This window comes from Hevea brasiliensis, chromosome 5, assembly GCF_030052815.1.
Source record: "Hevea brasiliensis isolate MT/VB/25A 57/8 chromosome 5, ASM3005281v1, whole genome shotgun sequence".
Lineage (NCBI taxonomy): Eukaryota > Viridiplantae > Streptophyta > Magnoliopsida > Malpighiales > Euphorbiaceae > Hevea > Hevea brasiliensis.
In genome coordinates, this window is record NC_079497.1 from 1,251,565 (window position 1) to 1,276,458 (window position 24,894).

Genomic DNA, 24,894 nt, shown 5'->3' on the forward strand with positions numbered 1-24,894 from the left:
GTCATGAGTAGATATTTATTTTATTTACAATTTTAATATTATTATATTTCTGACATGCTCATGCATCACTTACATTTGTGTAGTTAAATATTAGGCATACCCTATTTTACATTTAATCATAATGATATTACTTTGGTTACTGTGTTTTGATAATCTGGATGTATGAGTGGGTGTATATGTGGTGTATATGGATATGGGTAGGACAGGTAAACCCGGCTGGAGCTTGACTCGTTGGGACTCGATCCTTATTATGGATAAGTCAGCGTAGGCACGACTTTGAGTTAATCTCGCTGGCCCCCACATATGGATTATTAAGCGAAAGTCCGACTCGACTTAATCTCGCTAGCAGGTCTTAGATTAAGAGAGCTGATAGGGGGATCAGCTCCCCATATATGTATGCGTGAGTATGGACTTGACACGGGTGCGTGAGTACTCCAAATTATCCTTGATGTGACTTAATATGATTTGTGTAACTTGTATTTCTAATGATGCATTTTATTTCTAATGATGTATTAAAATTAGATAGTTATAGAAATTGTATGTAAAATAAATATTTACTCTTTGAGTCAAACGCTCACTCCTATTTACTATTTTTCTAGGATACAGAAGAGCCTTGTTGTAACTGACCTGTTCCCTTCCTCATAGGTTCACTTATGTTCATTTTGTATAATTTATGTTATCAAGGGAAGTTTAGAATTTCGCATGTGTAGGGATTATTTAATTTGATTTGAGCTGTAAAAGATTATGTCTCTTTTCTTTTAAAAATTTGTAAACTTCTTATGATGCATGTGATGTTGAATGGACTGGGTATATGGTTTGGTTTATGGGAGCTGAGCTCCCATTTGATCTTATTGTGATTTGTGAATGATTGTGAGGATGAGCTGAGCTCCCCCATGGATTGAATTTTTGTGTTTACAATTCGGATGAGGCAAAAACCCCCCATTGGATGGTCCATATTATGGTTGGATTCTGTCTGGTTATTTCCTTGAAATTGAGCCAATTGTGGGTTTATGTTTGAGTTCAAAGATAATTGGGCTTACTACAAGTTTCGAGAGCCTTATGCTAACTCAAGTTCCAGTACCGGTCTGGCCCACGAGTTCGGGTTGCGACAAAATTAATTAATCTTCCTTACTTTTTATAAAGAAGGTAATTGTAACCCTTTGTTTGGATGTTAATTTGGTAGAAAGAAATGGAGAAATATTAAAGAGAAAAAATAATGAGAAAAGAAAAAAAAATATACATTTGGTAGGAGCATTGGAGAGGAATTAAAGAAAGAAAATGATGAGAAATAAAAGAAAAAAAGAGAAATATAATTTCTCATTTAAAAGAAAAGGAAAATAACTATTATACTTTTATTTTTTTTTTTAAATCTATATATTGTTTAAAGAGAGGAAACGATGAGAAATAAAAAATAAATGAGAGAAATATAATTTCTCATTTAAAAGAAAAGGGAAATAATTATTATACTTTTATTTTCTTTTTTATATCTATATATTATATAAGAATATTTCAGTATTTTAATATAAATAATAATAATTTCTCTCAATTTTTCATTAAATTGTAGAAAAATATTTTAGATTAATCACAACGAGTTGAGAAATAAATTTTCTCTTTTTGTTTTCTTTTTTTCTTTAATTCTCTCTATTGGTATTTAAATAAGAAAATTTAAAAAAAAATATTTTTTTTCTTTCCTCATTGATATTTAAACAAGGAAATTTAGAAAAATTATATTTTTTTTTTCACTCCTTCCAATTTCTCTCTATCTGAACAATGGGCAAGGGAATTGGCTTACTGCGAATGCTTGACTTTATCATGGTAGAGTGAATTACAAGAAGCTCAAGCTTCCTCTTCTAGGCATTCGCTGGTTGGCAGTCAATGATTTGATGGGAGTATCTTTACCTTGCGGGATATCGATTAATTAGAATCTAGTTATTGAAATTCTTCCTTTATACATGGAAAAAAAAAATATGTATATTATATTATATTTCAATTGTGGTCCACATTATTATAAAAAGTAATTTAATATATAAAAAATTATAAATTTGATAACAAAGATTTAAGAAACATTAAAAAACTCTACAACATAGATTTGAAAATAAATATTTTATTTTCTCTAATATGATTAATTTTCATATTATAATTTTATAATTATTTATTTTTTTTATTTTCTCTAATATAAATAATTTTCATACTATAATTTTATAATTATTTATTTATTACATATTATATAATATCATCAATTTATTAAGTCAAAACTAATTTTATTTGCGTCGATATAATTCATTTAACAATAAAATAATTTAATTTTATTTAAAAATAAAAATACTAAATCAATCACACTAAATATTAATATAATTTATTATTATTACAATATATAAAGTGGTAACGCTTTAGATAATATAAAATATATAAATGAATTAAATAAACGAAAAGTTGAAAGATTGAATAGTAAAATTTGCAAGTTGAACTTTTTCAAAAATAGATTGCCATCTTTCTTGGACAAAGAGGATTTAGGGCTATAGGCAGGCATGTTTCCCTTTCACATTTTTCATGTGTAAGAGACAAAAGATTTAATTACTTCATAGGTTTGTAAATTTTAAAAATAATTTTAAAAAATTTAGTTTGATTTATAAATTAATTAAATTTATTTATAAATAAAAATTTTAAATAAATTAATATTTAATTTAATTTATAAATTAAAAAAATATTTAATATTTAATTTAATCAGTAACTCTTATTTATAACTTATTTGCTTATTTTAAAACTACTCTTTGACTAAGAAAATGATTATATGATCCTAATAATTTTTAAAAATATTAACACTAATCTTATTTTAATAATCATAATACTCAACGATATATCATTTTTAATCATTTTGATAAATTAAATTCTTTTTAAAACACCATTTAACTAAACACTTAATTAATTTTAGCATTCAGAAACTAATCATAAAATACTTGTAACAATAAACATGAACAAAAAGAAAAAAGATAAAAATTTTGCATATTATTAAAGAATTTGTTTCAGATAAGAGTATAGATATATTATAATAATATTAATTATAAATAAATTTTATTAAAATAAAAATATATTTATAAATATACAATTAATTAAATCACACAAAATAATAAACCAAGTCTATTCAATTTGAGATCTTTCAATCTTAAGACTTTAATTTTATCATTAAATTAAAGTTTCATTGTTAATTATTAAAAATCTGAAATTTAGTAAGAATTACGTCTACATTAATTCATATTAAAATTAACATTAAATTAAATTTTAATATAATTTTTACTAATACATCAAAAATATTTTTTTCTCACAAATAGTTCTAATGATTTATAAATTTTTTGGTATATTATTTTTTGAATAAATATAATTTAAATATTTTATACAATTATTAAAATTTTAAAATATAAATTATTAATAAAAATATTTTTATATAAATTATTAATTAAATATAAAATTAAATAAATTTAAATATTAAAAATATTATTTAAATTTAATAACTTTTTATGAATATCCTATTCGTCCTGGTCTCAAGAGATTATGGGAGAGGGAATGATAATTGAAACAATAATTGAAAAAATAAAACAAAAGGGGGGCACGTAGCAGATTACCTTAAAAATAAATAATCACGTGATGAAGTGTTAAGATTTGAAAAAAGAGGGAAGAAGAGGGGACCACCATCACAAGTAGAGACACTGGAAATCACTCTCTCCCTTTGAAAACGACTGATGAGGACTCCCATCTTTGATAACATTTGGCCCTCTTGATATTTGTGCCCTCTCACTCACGTGCTCTGGTTTTCTGGAGATGACCTTCCCTCCCTCCCTCCTCTCCCCCCAAAAGCCATTTCTCTTTTACTTTGCTTTTTATTTAAAAATTTTTTAGAGTTTCCCACTACTTTTAATTATTATTAAATAAAGTACAAATATAAAATTAAAAAAATAATAAATATTTTTTTAATTTTGTCTAACTTATTAAAAAAGAATAGATAAAAGTGAATTATTAAAATTAATATTAAATATTTGTACTTTTTTTTTGTTTTACTACTACGACTAGCAGGGCAAAATTTATTTTCTTTATCCTCGTAAAATGTGTGGGATTTTGGATTTGAGGTCAAACAAGGCCAAATATAAAAAATAAATAAATAAATAAATAGGGGAAAAAAAGATTTTATGAATAATGTAATGATGCTTCCTCAAAGCAATATGTCAAAAGCAATGGGTTCATTTTTGGGAACTCAGGCTTAAAAGTTACTTCACTCTTGTCCTCTCTTTTCTAACCTCAGCCCACAGGCGAATCAAAATGGATGTCGGTGAGATTCAAACTTTTAATTTAATTAAAATATTGAATAAATCTTATTAATTAAATTAATTTTTTTATTAATTTCGATGAATTCTTTTTTAATAATTTATTAATTATTTATTTTAATATTATAATTATTTATTAATTTATTCATGTATTTTAATGGAAATATATATTATATATCAACTTAAGTAATCTCTTTTATTCATTTTTATAAATAAATAAACAACATTTAATTTTAATGACTTGCAGGTATATTTTAATAATTATTAAATTAATATTTATATAAAATTAATTAAAAATTATATAATAAATACACGAAAATATAAATACATATTTAATTTAATGATCGTTTTCATCTTTATATAAACCAAAATTTTTTATAATTATATCTTATAATATTTGAGTTTAATTTGGATTAAAATAATTTATTTATTATTTATCTAAAACGTAGTCAAATAATATTAAATTATTAGATCAAACTCATAAGTTTAAGATTGATTGAATAGGGAGTTGAGTTGAGCACAACTTTCAGAAGTCTCAATTTCAAATTCAAAATTGTAAAATTGATGAATAATTTAAATTTTAATTTAATAAATTGAATTTAATTTAAACGTGATTTAAGAGAGTAAATTGGAGTTTAGAGATTTGTGATTATGTAGAATTAATTAATAGTGTAAATTATAACGGCGTTTCCATTAATTAGAATATCATTGGCTTTGCAGTTAACGAAGAAAAGCAAACAGAAAGTGCGATGCGACGTTTGCAATCACTGATTACTTTTTAATTTATGGAAGTTTATTCTGAAAGTGACCCTCTCAGTCAAATTCATTTCAATTCAATCCACTTAATTTACAACCTTCCAAATTTCATAATACAAAAAAATATTTATTAATCATTCTTATTATTAAAATATATTAAATTTAATTTATCCCTAATTAATAAATTTACAAAATTTAATTAAAACCTCCATAAAATTAATTTAATATATAATTTCACCGCTCAATAATCGATATAAAATATTGCATTGAACTCATATTATATATTTATATCAAACTTAATTTGTTTTTAAATTCATTTGATTTATTTTGAAAAATAAAATAAATTATTAATGAATATAAATTTTATATTAATCTCTCACATCCTTAAAGATAATCAAGTGAAAGAATCTCTTATTTTCCTTTTAAACCCTTATTCTATATACAGAATATCTGATTCTTTACTAAAGAATATGTACAGACTTTTTACCTTGATCATTGTGCTATCAGATCTATTATTGCTGAATAAAATGTCACTCTAGAGATTCCTTCTCATTTTATCCCTCAATAGAAAAGATAATAGTACTATCGTTTGCACTTTGAAATGGTCATAATGGTCATTACCCTACATGAACGAAGAGGACTATCAGTTACTGCTAAACTCTCTTTACTAAATATTAGATTCTTCGAGTATGTACACGCTTGTAATTGGTACTTGCATATCTACTATCCATGCTAGCATGCTAGCAGTGTGGTACTTTTTTTTTTTAATTATAACATATCTCTGTAAGATTGAATGTTCTTTTATTATTCACTCTTATAATTAATAGTAAGAATAAAACAGTAATACATATAATAATTAAATAAAATAGTGAAAGACAAGCAGGTTGGGTTATCCACAATGAAAAGTTGTGTTGCAAATAATTTATTAAGTTAAAAAAATAGGCAAAATCAACTCAAGAATTTTAAGCACAATCGTTTATATTTGGAAGGATGCGGCTTGTGGATGTTGTCCTTATTATTTATGTTAACTTCTTCTTCTTGGTGTTTCTAAAACCTCAATATATCCCAAATAATACATTAAATTTCTTTTTTGGATTAATATTTTTTTAAAAAAATTTAGACATCAAACCCACACCGCCAATTTCCAATTATTATTAATAATTTTTTTAAATTTAAACTAAAATCTTATATTTTTTCAGTAAATTATAGGTATTTTCTAATTCATTGAGTTAAGTTTAATTTTACTCACATAAGGAAGACTTGAAAGTAAAGAACTTTCACATTTTACTTGGGAAGAGATTTTTTGAAATAATGAGAGGTTTTTCAAGGCTTAAAAACTTTAAATTTGTATTTATGAAAAATAGAAAATTTTTTAAGTATAATTTTTTAAATTTTGAAAATCTCAAAAAATCTTTATTTTTCTCTACTAAATTGATGGGTTAATAAGATTTTCTCTTTAAAATCTTAAATATTTTTAAAAAAATTTCTTTTCTTACTAATCACTAAAAAAATTGAAAAGATTTTGAAAATTATAAAAAAATCTTACTTTATAAAACTTTATTTTACTCTAACTCTTCTTAAATTAAGGATTAACAAAAATTTTCTTTTAATCGAACACTTGATCTTATTTAAGGAATTCAAAATACTTTATCACTTATATTAACTCATTAATAAAATCTTACTTTTAATATCATTAAATTTAAAATTATTTATATATACAAGGAAGTGAGATTTATATTTTTATGTTTTGAATTTAGAATTGATTTTTTTTTTTTTAATCTGCAAAACATTGCCCCTTGGAGATGTATAGAGATTAGAGATCCAATTGAAATGAAAAGAAAGAATCCAAAAAGAGAAGCAAAGCAGCAAAAGAATAATAAATAAGTATTAAAGACTAATAATAATAAAACAAAAGGAAAAAGATCAGGCACAGAGAAAGAGCTGTACATAACACAGGGGACGAGGATCATAGAAATGGCCGTTGTTTGAAGACGTCAAACAAGCAACGACGAACCACAAGCTTTTAAAAAAAAAAAAAAAAAATGCTCCGTCATCTCCATCTTCAACATCTCACTCCTCTCTTGCTTAGCGTTGCTTAGCCTCCTCTTAATTCTTATCACCTTTCGTGCTTCTTCTTCTTCTTCTTAGTCTTCTCTCTTTGCATTCCTTTTGCCAGCCAATTGATAATATTAACAATGAACATGCTTTCCCTTCACTAAAGACGCATCGCTAACAGCCACCAGCATGAACATCTGATAGCACCACCAACACCACTACTACCCACCATCCTTTTCTTTATTTTCCTTCTCTTCTTGGTTATCAAGACTCTCAGAAGCATCCAAAACCCGCGTCTTTTTTATTATAATATTCAGTGGAGAAAATAAAATTAAAATAAAAGAAAAGAAAAAGAAAGAGATATAGGTTCACAGGAGGTCGTGTTGGGGCTGAGAGAGAAGAATTCTAACGGAGCGCGCTCTGTCTTGATCTTTTACGCAGTTTTCTGCTTTGGATATGCTCTCTCTTACCCTTTTCCATATTATATATCATTGGCAGAAGCAGCAGCTGCAAACTCTTCTTTTTACTGTGAGGATCAAATATCAAGGCCTGGTTGCAGTTTCTGGATCTCTGTTGTTTGAGTTGCTTTCTGCTTCTACCTGTGCCCATTTTCATGACTGCCTCTGGGTTGTTTCCTGAGAATGGTGGCGATGCTATTTTAATGGAAGCAGCAAGAACAATAGAAACAGCCCATTGTCAATTAGCAACATCAATAGCCATAGCAGCAAAGAAGAGGAACCCATAAGAGCAATCGAAGGGAAAGGAAAGATGGTGAGAAAGAGGATGGCTTGTGAGATGATGGAGGTGCAAACAACAGACCAAAACCAGACGAGTTATCGAAGGACTTGTTGTGGTGGCACCACCAATTCTCTTCCAGAAGACAATATTATTGGCTGCACCTCTTCTTTGACTAATATTATTAACCCTAACCAAAACCAAAATCCAAATCCAAATCCAAACCCAAACCCAAACCCAAACCCAAACCCGAATCCATACCCAGTGCTCAACCACTCCGCAATGACTATGCTACCATCTTCCACCAACTTGACACATATGACGTCAGGAGAGTCTGTGTCTGTATCTTTGTGTGGTTTTCTATCCTCAACAGGGACAACCAACTTTTCTTCCAATGACTTCCTCTCATCATCACCTCAGCTCCAGGCCCCAGCCGTTTGTGGCTTCTCTGGTTTACCCTTGTTCCCGTCAGAAGGAGAGAGACACCGAAACACCAACGAACCCGTCGTCCTTAGTACTTCTAGTACCACTACTGCTGGTGGTGGTGGTGCTGCCACTACTCCTTCCATGGAAGACGCCTCCGCCACTGCCTGGATTGATGGCATCATTAAGGACCTTATCCATAGCTCCGCCAACGTTTCCATTCCTCAGCTTATTCAGAATGTCAGAGAGATTATCTTCCCTTGCAACCCCAGTCTCGCTTCCCTTCTCGAGCACAGACTCCGTTCTCTAGCTGAACCGATACCTAATTATCCGGCGGATAGGAGAAAGAAGGAAGCTTTGCCGCCTAGGGACTGTAGTAATCAAGTGCAAGCCTCTTCCGGGCTCACTCTTAATTTTGAAAATGTCACTAGTTACACCTCGTTGTCGGATTCTCCTGCGGCTGTGGCTCCGGTCAGTCAGTACTCCAGCTGGGGATCCACGCAATCGCTGGTCTGCCAAGGTAACAACCAGCAGCTACACCATCAAGTTCAGCTCCTTCATGATCAGCAACAGCAACAAGGAAGCCCCTCTTCTACTTCGGTGGCACCACCTCTTCTTGCATTGAATCAAGGCCGTCTACAACAAAAAGAACATGAAAAATCTTCATCAGCAGAAACAGAACAAGTGGCCAATACCGGGATAGCGACGACGCCAACGTCAGTAGCTGATGCTGCTACTAGCGCCAGGGAGAAGAAGGAAGAGTTACAGCAGCAGAAGAGGGATGAAGAAGGTTTGCACCTTCTAACCTTACTCCTCCAATGCGCGGAGGCAGTCTCGGCGGATAATTTCGAGGAGGCGAACAAGATGTTGTTAGAGATCTCGGAGCTCTCCACACCTTACGGGACGTCGGCACAGCGGGTGGCAGCGTATTTCTCTGAGGCAATGTCAGCGAGGCTGGTGAATTCTTGCTTGGGAATTTACGCTACGCTGCCATCAATGCCGCTTAGCCACACCCAGAAGATGGCCTCAGCGTTTCAGGTATTTAATGGAATCAGCCCTTTCGTAAAGTTCTCTCATTTCACGGCAAATCAGGCGATACAAGAAGCGTTCGAGAGGGAGGACAGGGTGCACATAATAGATCTAGACATCATGCAAGGGTTGCAGTGGCCGGGGCTATTTCACATCCTAGCATCAAGGCCCGGTGGACCTCCTTACGTGCGTCTGACAGGGCTGGGGACCTCCATGGAAGCTCTGGGGGCAACTGGGAAACGTTTGTCTGATTTTGCCCAGAAACTGGGCCTCCCTTTTGAATTCGTTCCGGTGGCCGAAAAAGTTGGAAATTTAGACCCAGAAACGCTAAATGTCAGCAAGAGGGAGGCCGTGGCGGTGCACTGGTTGCAGCACTCCCTCTACGACGTCACTGGTTCTGATACCAATATGCTCTGGCTGTTGCAGAGGTAAAGATGAATATTCATTTTCACGTTTAAATTTAGTATGCTAGTCCCTATATAATGAATTACACATGATCCCAGGACAAAATCTCCTTTTCTTTTTCCTTTTTACTTATTTCTTTATCCATTAACATCATTTTCAATGCTTGTCATGATGGTATAAAGTTTAAACCACACTCCCACTATTCATCTCTTCCTTCTTGCTTAATTTTGCATATAATTAATAAAGATAGAATTTTTTTTTTCTATGCAAGAATCGATATTATCGTGTGTGATGAGGTTTAGATTCTTCTGGGTCATAATAAGCTCAAGAATTGAGCTTGCTGTTGCAGATTGGGGCCGAAAGTGGTGACAGTGGTAGAACAGGACCTGAGCCATGCGGGATCCTTTCTGGGCAGGTTCGTGGAGGCCATACACTATTACTCAGCGCTGTTCGACTCGTTGGGAGCGAGCTATGGGGAGGAGAGCGAGGACAGGCATGTGGTGGAGCAGCAGTTGCTTTCTAGAGAAATACGCAATGTGCTGGCTGTTGGAGGGCCTTCCCGAAGTGGAGAATTGAAGTTTCATAATTGGAGGGAGAAGCTCCGACAGTCTGGGTTCAAGGGAATTTCTCTTGCCGGAAATGCAGCCACTCAGGCCACTCTACTCCTGGGCATGTTCCCCTCCGACGGTTACACCTTGGTGGAAGACAATGGCACTCTCAAGCTTGGTTGGAAGGACCTTTGCTTGCTTACTGCTTCGGCTTGGCGGCCGTTTCATGTCACCACCACCAATGCCACGGCAATGGCAACAACCAGCATCCATCATCAAAACCATCATCAGCGATTTGCTACTGTGTAGTGCTGTACCTGTGGATCAGTGGGCTGAGAAAGTATGGATGATGGATGGTGTTATGAGTTAAGATTGTTGTATGTACACGGTACCAATTTGATAGAATAGTTGCTTCTTTCCTTCATAAGTTTGGTTATATTATTTGTCAACTTCATCATTGGAGACATTGAATGTGAAATTCTCCCAGGAATTTTGATTTAGCATGTAAAGTAAGAGAAAATCTTCATCTTTTTCTTTTGCCCTTCGAAGAAAAAATGTGAACTCGCTGCAAAGTAAAAATTATAAAAGCACGATTAGATTCAACTTAAAGTGGGTCTGATGAACTTAAAATTGGGTCTTATGTAATGGTGAATTTGTATTAACCATATGAATGGATCAAAGTATTCGATCATTGAAGACGACAACACGGGAGAGATTCACTTTGAAAGGATCAGCCGAGGAGATTGTCAAACAGAGTTGAGGGTACCATGATGCACCTAAAAAAATTAAGTTCCAAATTGGAAATTTCCACAAGGTAATTAGAGAAAGAAAGAGAGATAGGAGAGAGACAGAGAGAGAAATGAGACAAAGATTTCAGAGAACGTGAGGGTTGAGGACTGTGGTACTTAGTTCAGATTGAGATTCTTGTTAAGAAGTGTCATCAGTGTCCTTTTAGTTGATCACGTGAATATTTTCCTCTCCTCCTTTTTCATAATCTTCTTATTCTGTTTCTGCTGTTTTCTTTTTCTTACTTTTTCTACCATGTCGTTATTATTGTCATCTTTTCCAATTTTTCTGGTAAAAAGATTTCAATGGATCTTCAAACTTTTGTATTAATCCACAGAAAACTAGATTTTTTTTTTTCATTGTAAAAAAAAAAAAAATTGAAAACTTTTTGTCTAAAAAAAATTAAGAAGCATATCGGAAAATTATACTATACTCTCAGTGTACCACGTGGCATATATATGATGTGGCAGCCCAAGCAAATAGAATTATAACACATCAGCTCATTAATAATTTAATAAAATAAATGTCACTAATTAAAAGTCCGATTAAACAACATCAACTTTTTTTTTTTTAAATTATTAGCAATACATGCTATTTTTTGGGTAAATTATTAGGTGCTGCTGTATGTGTATTTTTCACTTACAAAATAGTAAATTTCATCAAGAATGCAAGTGCTTAACGTATCATCTTTATAGTGCATCAGGTTTGTTCTATAACTTGCTTTCTATTTTTTTGTGCATATTCAAAGTATTCTCATACTAGCTTTGAGGTTAAATCTCTTTCTTAAATGATCCTAAAGACGAAATCCCCCATGTGTTTAGAATAGATAATTTTATAAGCTCTTTGGTACTTAACCGGACTAACTCTGTTGGGTCAATGCATGCTAATTCCTCAACCTATAAGAATATATCCTCAATGAGAGAAGGAAAATTTTTCCTATGCATGAATTTTTTTTTTTTTATCTATATTTAAGTATATATTTAATCAATTAAAAGAACTAGTAAATCATGAAATTATTTCATTTTTAAAGACAATCTATCATCATTTTAAATAATATATATACATGAAATAATTGTATACATCTTAATGTAGAAAAAAAACAACTCTGATAGAGAAACCTAACCAACAATCAAAAATAGAGGGAACAACATAAAAATAAATACAAAGAGAGAAAGGAATTTATATGTATATAGTAAATTAAACTTCGATTCAATTTACATTTATAAGCAAGCTAAAATTTATTGACAAAGAAGGTTCTTAATTCATAGAGTTGCAACAATAAACTTTATTCATTTATTTTTTTTTATTTATTCAACCCTAATTAAGATTTAAATTTGAATTCAAAACCTTAGAATATGACTTCATTATTATTATTATTTTTTTCAAAAAAAAAAAAAAGACTCCATTATTGTTGTTAGCATTTTGTGGAACTGCATTATTAGTTTACTAATTTGATCGTTTGAGGACCATTAAATAACAAAAATGACTTGTCATTCAACATCATGGGGGTCAATAAGTAGCCGTTATAAGGGTGTAAAACCTTGATTTGATGAATCAAATTTCAAATCTTCAATATCTACTGAAATTATAAATCACAATTTGGAATGACAAGGAATAGAATATTTGCGGAAATTGCTACATCTGCAGAACAATTTTTATTACATTTCTTATCAATTAAACAATTAATTATCTTAAATCAGCAAATTAATGGCTATATTAGATGTAATATGCAATTGAATTTAATAAGTACTTATTATTAGGCTAATTAAAACAAAAGATTCTATTATTGTTAATGCTGTAAACCGAATTATCCTACCGCTTCTGCTTGAACTTGGAGAGGCTTTATTCCACACAGGGTAGACCCGCCAATTGGACTAGATTGTGGGCCTCTTCATATTAATTTGCTAACCGAGCCCATAGAAATATACCTTTCTAGTCACCATTAATAGATCCAAGGAATCACATTCCTCGTATCATATAATTAGCAACATTTAGCAATTGCTTGGGAAATTGTATCTGGGTAAAACTGAAAAGTCATATTTTCAGGAAAATATACTAATTCAATTGATAAAAGAAGAAACTCATCATTAGTTTCATACAAAATGTAAAAATTAGCTACTGACTTTATCATTAAAGAAAAAAAAAAATTGTAGTTCCGATTCAAATAATAGAAACCTCAGGAAAAGAATTGACTTAGTATGACAATCAAAAGACTACATACCTTCTAATCCATCATTTACATCACGAATGGTAATTCAAACTTCTTCATATAAACGTAAAGGCCTTCATATAAACGTAAAGGCGTACCTTTTCCTTGCACATGATTGTTGTTATTGTCAATCAGATTTTACCAAAATAAGAAGTAGAGAATTAAGTTGCTTCCTCTCACTCCTTGAACCAATAAAATCACATTTCATACAGCCAATCCTCCAGGCCTGGCAACTGTAGCCATCCCAAAAGTATCCGTTCCCTTCTGCTTTGTTAGAAAATAGAAAATAGAAAATATTCGACTTTTTTTTTTATTTACCAAAAAATCAGAAGGGTATAATCTGTCACCGGCTGCCCTTTCATAACCCAGCTCAGAAAAATCCTCAGCACCAAAAAAATAACCATTTACACATGCTTCTCAAGCCTATATTTTCCAGAAAACATGGCAACCCGACAACTGACTGTCATTAATTTACATTGCACTCCCCCAAGAAATGATCATCTCGGTTCAGAAAACTACTCCAATAACGTCTATACTTAGGGATTCCTAGCTCCAGCCAGGGTTTCATTTTTCCATTATAGTGCAATATTGCAGCATTCTTAATGACTTTCACATCAAGCCCATAATCATAACCCATTCCCGACAAAGCCCACACATTATCAAGTGCATATATTTGGTCCTGAAAGGTAAGCAAGCTTGCACTCAGTGCAGAAGCTTCAATTGATTCTATCAGCTTGCTAACCTGCTTTCAAAAAAAAAAAAAAAAAAAAAAAAAGATGAAGAAAACAAATCAGAATTACAAATGCCTAATCAATTTTTTTTTATCATTTAACAGACCAGAATAACTCCGCCTAAGTAGTTTGCGCTTAGCCGGTACCAAGCCCGGATAAAGGAGGAGGGTTGCGGTATGTGACAACCAGCGTAAAAATTTCGTCACACCCTATGATATGGATTCAAATGATATAAACGTTGGGGCGTCCTCTACTAACGACGCGCTACATCGGAGCCCGGGTGTAGTGAGAAATATGCAAGGGTATAGGGCGTTCACCGAAAGCGATGCGCCATGCCCGCGCCCAGGTGTGGTGTTAAGTGAGCAAGGGTTCCAACATCATGGACGGGTGTGGGTAAAGAAGTTAGTCCATAGGACAGATGGTAGAATAAATAGTGGAACAGAGCACAAGATAGACATAGAAAACAATAGAAGATATCATAGAAGGAGACCAATTAGGAAGGAGCAGGATAGGAAGAGGATCAGAGTTGGTACTTGGAATGTTGGATCACTTACAGGAAAATTAATGGAGCTTGTGGATACCTTGAAAAGGAGAAGGGTGAATATTGCTTGCATTCAGGAGACTAAATGGGTAGGAGAGAAAAGTAAAGAAGTAAGTAATTCAGGGTACAAACTGTGGTTTACCGGAAATGAGAAAAACAAGAACGGAGTGGGCATGATCATAGACAAGACATTGAAAGACGCAGTAATAGCTGTAAAAAGAGTAGGAGATAGAATTATACTAGTAAAGCTAGTACCAGAAGGAGAAACAATAAATATAGTTAGTGCTTATGCCCCACAAATAGGACTAGACAGTGAGAGTAAACAAAGGTATTGGGAAGATATGGATGATTTAATGCAAAGCATACCGAATGAAGAGAATATTTTCATTGGTGGAGATTTGAATGGACATGTAGGAAGTGATAGACAAGGTTATAAGAATGTTTATGGAGGTTTTGGTTTTGGCAGTCGAAATGAGGAGGGAAAAAGCATCCTGGATTTTGCTATGGCATACGATCTAATACTAGCAAATACCTACTATATAAAAAGAGTCACATTTAGTGACTTTCAAAAGTGGGCAACATAGAAGCCAAATCGACTTCCTCTTAACCAGGAAGACAAATAGAGCTCTATGCAAGGATTGCAAGGTCATTCCAGGAGAGGCTTTAACAAGTCAACATCGGCTGGTGGTCTTGGATGTCAAGTTTAGGAACAATTCAAGTAAGGTCAGAAGAAATAGTGTAGCTCGAGCAAAGTAGTGGGAGTTCAAAGGAGTAAAGCAAGTGAAGTTCAAAAATGAGTTTCTCGAGTCCGAATTATGGAAGCTGGATATGGAGGCCAATGATATGTGGATACAGATGGCATCAAAGATTAGAGAAGTAGCTAGAAAGTACTTGGAGAGTCTAAAGGACATGGACCACCCTCAAAAGAGATCTTGGTGGAATGAGGAAGTACAAAAGGCAGTGAAGAGAAAAAGGAAATAGTATAAGAAATTACCTAAATGTGATAATAATGAGGCATATGAACAGTACAAGATAGCAAAGAAAGAGGCAAAAAAAGGCAGTTAGTCAAGCAAAAGCACAGGCCTTTGAAAAGTTATATGAGAAACTTGGAACTAAAGAAGGGGAGAAAGATATTTATAGATTAGCAAGGAGGAGAGAAAGGAAATGTCAAGATCTCAATCAAGTTAGGTGCATTAAGGATAAAGAAGGAAAAGTGTTGATGAAAGGTGAGGACATTAAAGAAAGATGGAGAAATTATTTTAATGATCTCTTTAATAATAGTCAAAATGGTAATAGCGTGAATATAGATTATAGAACAATAGAAAATAATGTGAATTATACTAGAAGGATTAGATCTTCAGAAGTAAGGAAGCACTTAAGAGAATGAAAGTGGGTAAAGGCTGTGGACCCGATGAAATACCAATTGAAGTGTAAAAGTATTTGGGAGATAAGGGAGTAGTATGGTTAACTAAATTATTTAATAAGATTCTAAACTCAAAGAAAATGCCTGATGAATGGAGGAAGAGTATTTTAGTACCTATTTTTAAAAATAAGGGAGAGATACAAAGTTGCTCAAACTATAGGGGAATTAAACTCATGAGCCATACTATGAAGTTGTGGGAGAGAGTTGTGGAGCATCGACTACGTCATGATACTTCTATCTCTCTCAATCAATTTGGTTTCATGCCCGGTCATTCAACTATGGAAGCGATCTTTCTCATTAGAAGCTTGATGGAGAAATATAGAGATGTGAAGAAAGATCTACACATGATTTTTATTGATTTGGAGAAGGCTTATGATAGTGTTCCAAGAGAGGTCTTATGGAATGTGTTAGAACAAAAGAGGGTATCTATTAGGTACATACAAGTATTGAAAGATATGTATGTAGGAGCAGCTACTATTGTGCGCACAGTGGGAGGGGACACAAGAGATTTTTCGATCTCAATTGGATTACACCAAGGATCAGCCATAAGCCCTTACCTTTTTACATTAGTTTTAGATGAACTGACGAAACATATACAAGAGAGTATTCCTTGGTGCATGATGTTTGCGGATGATATTGTTCTGATAGATGAGACACGAGAAGGAGTCAATAGAAAGCTAGAACTTTGGAGAAGTACACTAGAGTCAAAGGTTTTAAGTTAAGTAAAACGAAGACAGAATACATGCATTGCAAGTTCAGTGAAGGCCAAATTGGTGATAGGGAAGGAGTTAGTTTGAATGGAGTGGTACTGTCCCAAAGTAATCACTTTAAATATCTAGGGTCAGTCCTTCAAGTAGATGGGGAATGTGAGGAGGATGTTAATCATAGGATTAAAGCCGGATGGTTGAAGTAGAGACGTGCCACGGGAGTTTTATGTGATCGTAAGATTCCCAATAAATTGAAAGGAAAATTTTACCGTACAGCCATACGACCAGCTATGTTATATGATAGTGAGTGTTGGGCACTGAAAGAGTCGTATGCATCTAAGATAAGAGTTGCAGAGATGAGAATGTTAAGGTGGATGAGTGGCCATACTAGACTAGATAAAGTCCGTAATAAGAGTATTAGAGAAAAGGTAGGAGTGATGCCAATTGAAGATAAGTTGAGAGAAGGTAGATTGAGGTGGTTTGGTCATGTGAAGCGTAGACATACGAAGGCTCCAGTTAGACAAGTAGAGCACATTAGGGTAGAGGATAGAAAGAAAAAAAGGGGTAGACCTAAATTGACTTGGAGGAGAGTAGTACAACATGACCTAGAAGCATTACATGTTTCTGAGGATTTAATCCAAAATCGTTTAGAGTGGAGAAAGCGAATACATATAGCCGACCCCAAATTTTTGGGATAAAAACTTAGTTGAGTTGAGTTTATTTAACAGACCAGAGTGCAAAGTAAAAATAGGAACCAAAGTTCCTTAATCTAAAAGTGATGGTTTGATTAGAGATGTGCAACTAGTTGTCATAAATGATAAGAATTGCAACAAAATATTCAAAGTATAATTGTATACCAAAAGAAATGTAGAATCAATCTGTCACCTGTTGTCCCAGTTTCCGATAAGTTTCAGTAAGATCCAGCTCTCTCCACCTGGCAAGATCAATTACATTTAATCCAGACATCCAAACACAAGAATTTTTATCAAAGCTATTTTCACCCAAATAACTGCTGAGCTGACTCAACCGCACTGAACACAATTGCAAAGCACCATTTACTTTCCCTCCCATGTTGAGATTCCATAAATCAGACAAATCTCGCTGCACGACAACATCATCATCCAGAACCACAACTTTCTTCAAGTTTTGGAATATATATGGAAGAAGATAGTGAGCATGAGAAAAAACAGATATGTATTCTGTTTTTAAATGAGTTGCAGATGGACTATCAACACCAAGAAAAGAAACATGAAATTCCACAGGCAAGAACATGCTTAACAAAGCTGCTTTATCATGATAGTCTAGGTCAAGATGTTCAATGTTCAACACTTGAATGGAGGCTTCTCTATAAGTATTCCTGAAGAACCACAACTTCATTGCAAAATAATTTTGTTCATCTGTCAGCACATGAAAAACCAGATTGCCACTATCCTGCAAGCATGTAGAATAACCCATTAGTATTAATATTATAATTGACAGGCATTTAATAGTGGAAAGTCCACCGAAGAATATCAAAACATACTCTCGTATGTGTAACAGTTGAGTTGATAACAACCGAAGATGCAAGTATATTATTGGAGAATATAACATAGTGATGCAATGTAGGGTCTGAAAATTTCTCAGATGGAGAGGGTCGCATATCATGTAAAGAAGAATTGAAATATTCAACAGTCAGTTTCATGGACAGACAGTGAAGACTCTTTGGCATGGTTTGAACTGCAAGCTGATAGAGGAATGCACTCTGCCTCATGTGAAAGTTAGCTTCATCCTCAGTCATATCAAGTATTTGTCTCAGTTTCTTGTCAACATTATGACATTCCACAGGGAATGTTCTAGCTTTGGCTGTTGCAAGCTCCATCTTCTGTAACTTCTTCTCAATTCTGATCAAACAGGCATGAATCATTAGTCTGGCTAGTCCAACTCAACCTAAAAATTTAAACTTGCAAGTGAGGGGCCCAAGAATAGTTTTATATCTCTAATACACTCCGCACACGAATGCCCACTGGTTTTGAAGCATGAACAAGAAGAGGTTCACTTTACATTGTGCTGAAATATTTAATTAATAAATGGGGGTGATCAGAATTCGAACTCTAAACCTTTTAATCTAAGAGAACCTGATATCATGTCAAGAAACTCAACCTAAAAGCTTAAGTTTATAGGTAAAAGCTCCAAGAATAGTTTTATCTCTAATACTTCTCATAGGAGGTAGAATGAAAAATAATCTTCTCAAGGTGGTAAAACCAAAACCCCAAAAGGAACAATACACTTACACACAACACAGCTTAGAGGATATATATATAAATATATACACACACCCACACACACACACACACACACACACACACACACACACACATACAAGTCTAAGATGAACCCTTTAATTGGCAACATAAAGTCCATATAAGAATATATAGTTAAAACAGCTTTATCATGTGCAATGCTCATAGCAGAAACAAAAAGGTTTTTGGGAAAATGAATATATGGTGAAAATAGGTTCAAACTCTTATGTATGTTCCATTTCCAATGAAAAAAACATAATACAAGCATCAGGCAATGTAAACACAACCCCCAATGCTGGTCCAAACTAAAGAGGGCGCACAAAATGGCAATCAAGAAATGGTCCTATCCTTGGAAAATTTTCAGAAAGTGGTCCCTTTTAAAGACTTGAACTCCATGCATAGAAACATAGACAAAAATTACACCAGCACTACAATTTTATAGCAGATAACCCGCTGTGCTGGTGAAATTACATAATCAAACACCCAGCATACAGAAGGTTTGCACCTGTTTTTGCACAGTCTGAATGAAATTTATCTCATATATGAAAAACAAAAAAACTCAAACAGAAACCATGATGAGTTTTCACATTTTTGTTTGTGTTTATCTCAAGCAGAAACACAATAAAGACAAGTTATCCAACTCATGCACAGTGTTATTGAAGGCGAAGAAAGGCGCCGGGCAAGGCGAAGTTGTCCAACATTTATTTATTTATTTATTTTTTCAGTAAAAAAATAACCCTAATAACTCCTTCGCTAAGTTCACGCCAGCAACACTCTTATTATTATTTGTATTGCTTATGCTATGAAATTTCAGTTTTATAGCCTCACTTTTATCTTATACTTAAGCTAGAAATGCAAGTACAAACTACTTTCTATTTCTCTTATATTACTATAGTGCAAATAACATGTTTTTTTCTTTTCAATATTCCTTTTTACATATTAAATTAGTTAAACGTATGATATTTTTATGTTATATATATAAAAAATTACGGCAGTGGCACCTCATACCTTTGTGGCGCCTTTTGCCTTAATAACACTGCTCAGGTGCACACAAACATTAATTTCTATTAAAAAAAGAACAAAACATATGAACTCTGTGAAACAAGCAAACGCATGATATCCATAAGAAGCATTAATTCTAAAATTGCAATCTCAGCACACTTTTTGTCTTCCTACTTGAAACAAAAAACATGATTAACAGGTTGCATGCTCAGAGGATAAACATCACGTAAAAACTTGCTGCCACTTACTGTGATGGAAGATCAGTATCTGTTGTACTTTCGCTAAGAATACGCTCAAATTCTTGAATATTTTGTTTCAATTCTTGAGATAACTTGTTTTGTGCTGGAAGTTTAGCAATGCTTGGAAAATATGCTCTAGCAACAAAAAGCTGGTCCTTTAATTTTTTGATCATAGAATCCTTCATATCTTCTCTATGTTCCTCACGCCATTTGCAATAACTGCCAAATCTCAGCTCACATAAATTTTCGGTGTCCTCGACTACATTTTTAGTGGATTCAATTACTTCTGCAGCACCAGCTTTATCATTCTGCCACAGAATAATTAAATATATATATATATATATTAGAACTCAAAAGCATCATAATTAACCAAAAAAAAAAAAAAGTTTCAGTAAAACACTTAATCCCCCTAAAATGCAAGCATACATTTCCAACTGAAAGTGGTTGCGGCAAAGAATGACGTGGCACTGGGACTGGGGTACCTGTTAATTGTTAGGAAAAAAAGTTAGTCTTATACTGGGCAACAATTATCTAAACAACACTTTAAGAAAATGAGCTCAAGAAGACCTTTCTGTTGTTGTTGGCCATCATGCTTTACATCTGTAGTGCTACTTACATTTCTTGCTTCATTTGTATGATTTCTTAAGGCATCCTGAATAAATGAAACAAAAGAAAACACACCAGATTAAGCACAATCTTAGATGCCTTTAGTACAGACTCAAATAAAAATCATGACTAGGTATCATAAGCTGCCTCCAAACAGATGCACCTCACTTCCTTGAGAAAAAAGTAAGAATGAAATGAGACACTCCTTCAAGGTTGAAAAATAATGCATCTATCAAAAGAATCAAATAATGCACATTAATAAGTCTAACACAACAGGAGAAAAATGCTGCACTTCTCGTAAGATTACAAAAGCCAATTGCATATTTTAATTTGTAACTTCCAATGGATTATTGGATCCCTTATAGCTGGCTGTAAAAGTGCAAATAAAAGTCCAAATTTGCATCAAATCAATCATAAGTCCATTTTCCACAAAATGAAAGGCAACGATATCGTTTACTCCAACCATTGAGAAAGCAACTACCAAAGATATAAAACTAAAGAAGAACATAGAATGCTTACATCCTCTATCTTCTGAGTTTTACCACGTTGTAAGTCTTGGCCAAAGTACTTCTTTCAGAGAAATCTTTTTAAGGGTAATGAAATGCTTATTGCTTTTACTGGATAGTATTTATTTTTTTAATGTCCTCTTTGCAATTCCTTCCCACCAAACTATTCCCGCAAATACAAGATTTTATATTAATGATCAGTCTGATTATGTTATATATCAATTCATATTGAGCATCAAAAACCTAAGAACATCAAGGGTCTCACATATTACATCAGATAATTTAAGTTTTTCACACAACATGAGAGAGCAATGAATGATAATAAACTGTAAAGAACAAATTTCACTAGAGACCGTACCTGTACAATTTTACATTGCACAAGAACAACGTCATAATATATATTTCGAGTTTAAAAGACAGTATTTATTGTTATGCATCACATCATTAGATTGAATGATGAAAGCTGAATAAATACACCTTATTTCAAACAATTATTTTAACCAAGAAAAATGCTGATTGGGGTTTCTCTCTTTTTGATGTATGATGTAGTGCATTCGCAATTTTTTTTTTTTCTCTGATGCTGAGTCAAGGGTACGAAAAAATCAAAAGGTCTTGGGTATTCTGCTCTTTTTGGCATGGTGTGTTTGATTGAAGCATAATGCAAAAATCTTTAAGAATCATCATTCATTGCGCCATTATTATAGGAATAGAAGGCATTTGGCTTCTTTAACAGTTTTGAAGTTATATAGCAGACTTGCAGGGGTCTTCAAAAGCTCTTTGATATCACTTTAGATTTTCTTGTTTGTTTCTTTATTTGTAGGAGGATTTCTTATCAAACTTAAACTTTCCTGAACAACTATCAATGTTAACAATTTTTTATTACCATATTAAAGTTTTCAACTACAAGACTGTAAGAATATCGCTGGAAACGTTCAACATTCTATACACTTACCCACAAATTGAAGTACATGATCAACCAGCTATGCAACTAGAAAAGCACACAATAGCACAGTAAGTATTGACGTCAAAAAAAAAAAAAAAAAGGAAAGAGAGAATTCATTTCCAAACCTCTAGATTTGGAAGGGTTGGCCCGAAATGATCTATAATTTCCCGTATTTTTGATTGGTCCCTCTACAAATAAATAAAATGAATGAATAAAAAGACTAGCATAACAACTAACTTTGAAAAACAAACTAATAATCAAAGCTCATTTCCTTCTGTTAGTTGGGGTGAAGAAATGCTTTAAAAAAATTGGAAAATGTAGTGGAATTTTCAGAAAACTTTCAAAGTTGTTAGTAAGGCATTCATTCGATTCAGAAATGAATTACCTTATAATGGGTCAGAGAATTGCTGTGATCAGCTCTAGCACCATTCTAGTTTCGAGTAAAACGAAACAGCAAAAAAAAAAAGTCTGAAAAACGTTGCTATAGTATCATTTTATCATTTAAAAAAAATAAACACTCACTGAACCCGAATCAGAACTAGAACTTGACCGATCAGAGACGTAGCCTGCAGAAGTGGAAAAATATCAACAATATAAGATGTTCGATTGCACATATTTAAGAAATCTGAAGTGCATTCAAGTGAGGATTTGCAACGCACTATAGTTTAGGTCAGGATCTAAGAACATTCGATGAAAAAAGCAAAAGCAATTTATTAACGGATCTAAATCTAGAAATTGAGAGAAAGTTACCAGAAGAGTGAAAGCCGTTGTAAAGGCCGAGCAAGAAGACCAGAGGAACAAGCATGGAAAAGACAACGAGGAAAAGCACGCCTATAACCAGACACTTCCATCGCCTTTTCCCGGGATAAACCCCGCCTCCACCTTTCATTTCCCTCCTCCTCCGCCTCCAGGTCCGCCCTTCTCCTCCACCTTAGTAATCTGCACCTCCGCCGGCGCCGAATGCTGGGGGGTGTGAGTCGCGGACAAGCAAGCAGGCACGGAAAAAATGGTGTAATGAGATGAGGAATGAAATGCAAGAGTGGGTAGAGAGCAGTGAAGAAGAGAAGTGGTGCGGTGTGGTACATTTAGTAATTATTAGCGAAAAATTATAATAAACTAATTAATTAATTGATAGATTAATCACTATGCAAGATAAATTAGAAATTTAGTAAAATTTATCTAAAATATAAGGTGAGAGAAGTTTATACACACCACAGTAAGTATCCTAAGCCTAAACAATTTATAATAATAATAATAATAATAATAATAATAATAATAATAATTATTATTATTATTATTATTATTATTATTATTATTATTATTATTATTATTATTATTATTATACTACTCTATTAAGAGATTGGGATTAGATTAAAGAGTTTCAGTTTCAATTTTTATTTTAATTTGATTTTGAATAAATTTAATTGTTAAAATTTTTTGAAAATTTAAAATAAAAAAATATTCTCGAGAAATTAACATGTGACATCCTTATTATATTGTCACGTGATATTTTTTATTAAATTTTTTTTATTTTTAATTAATTATTTATTATTTTAAATTATAATTTAGTTATTAATTTCTAATTTATAAGTAAATTATAAGTTATTTAATAATTACACTCTTGATATTATAATAAATAGTCATTATTATATAGTAATATATGTATATATATATATATAAATAATGAAATTTTTATTAAAAAGTTTAAGAGATCAAAATAATAAAAATGAAATGTACAATAATTAATAAAAATTGAAGATATTATATTATTTTTATATATTAAAATGAAAAATATATAAATTAAAATTATTAATAAACAAATATATTAGCACAGACAATTCTCTAATTTTAATCCAAATTAGACATCAATTTTTATTATTTTTTCTCTAGCAGAATATAGAGATTGTCTTTTGATTTACTAGAAACAAAAGAAGAATCAGTAGCGAGGGATTCTTATTTATACAAATGGTACTTCAAAATTTTCCTTAGTTTTAATCCAAATTAGACATCAATTCCTATCTTTAATTTCAATCAATTTGAATTTAATTAATTTTGAGTATTTAAATTCTAAACTATCTCCAATATAATCAAAGACAATAAACTCAGGAAAATTCTTACCTAAACTCAAAGTATTTTCTATGATTATTTTGATTTAAACTTACTTTCTTAATGATAGTAATTAACAAAGTAAAATTTGCTTTGTAAAAAACAAATTTACCATAAAAAAAATCTCTTTACATTATGATATTTATTAATGAATTACGAAATTTTTTAAAAGAAAAAAAATGGTATTATCATTACTAAAGGAACTAAGGTGTGCAAACGGTCGGTTCGGTTTCGAACCGAACCGAACCGATAAAATCGAAAATAAAAAATTTTAAAAATCGAACCGAATCGATTGATAAGAGAAAACCGAACCGAATCGAATCGATAAATCAAAATTTATAAAATTTCATATTTTTAACAGTAAATCTAAATAATAAAAACATAAAAACAAAAAAAATTAGAAATCAAAACTAAAAAATCTTAAGGTTCGGTTCCGTTTTTTTTTTTTATTTTGATTTGGTTCGATTTGGTTCGATTCAATTTGATTCGATTTTTTTATTTCCTATATATATTAATAATTTCGGTTCGGTTCGTTTTTTTGATTTTTTT

The 24,894-nt window shown here is 32.2% G+C and overlaps 1 protein-coding gene and 1 pseudogene across 4 annotated transcripts; one reads left to right on the forward strand and one right to left on the reverse strand.

Annotated features, from left to right (window-relative positions):
• Positions 1 to 7,117: 7,117 nt before the first annotated feature.
• On the forward strand, positions 7,118 to 10,876 carry LOC110667700 (protein SCARECROW-like; annotated as a pseudogene).
• A 2,216-nt stretch (positions 10,877 to 13,092) lies between these two features.
• LOC110667698 (probable galacturonosyltransferase 7) lies at positions 13,093 to 23,330 on the reverse strand. 4 transcript variants are annotated; one of them, XM_021828623.2, is made up of 11 exons: positions 22,990 to 23,330; positions 22,762 to 22,805; positions 22,625 to 22,669; positions 22,365 to 22,427; positions 22,249 to 22,284; positions 20,752 to 20,836; positions 20,611 to 20,666; positions 20,194 to 20,492; positions 18,187 to 18,544; positions 17,550 to 18,095; positions 13,093 to 14,004 (listed from the first exon to the last, which is right to left on the reverse strand). In XM_021828623.2, exons 1-11 carry the CDS (start codon positions 23,126 to 23,128, stop codon positions 13,729 to 13,731), a joined length of 1,947 nt encoding a protein of 648 aa, XP_021684315.2. In that variant the 5' UTR covers positions 23,129 to 23,330; the 3' UTR covers positions 13,093 to 13,728. The 4 variants fall into 4 exon arrangements, with proteins under 4 accessions (XP_021684315.2, XP_058002485.1, XP_021684317.2 ...); XM_058146502.1 differs by lacking the exon at positions 22,625 to 22,669 and having other exon boundaries at positions 22,990 to 23,329; XM_021828625.2 differs by lacking the exon at positions 22,249 to 22,284 and having other exon boundaries at positions 22,990 to 23,329.
• Between the last annotated feature and the right edge of the window lie 1,564 nt (positions 23,331 to 24,894).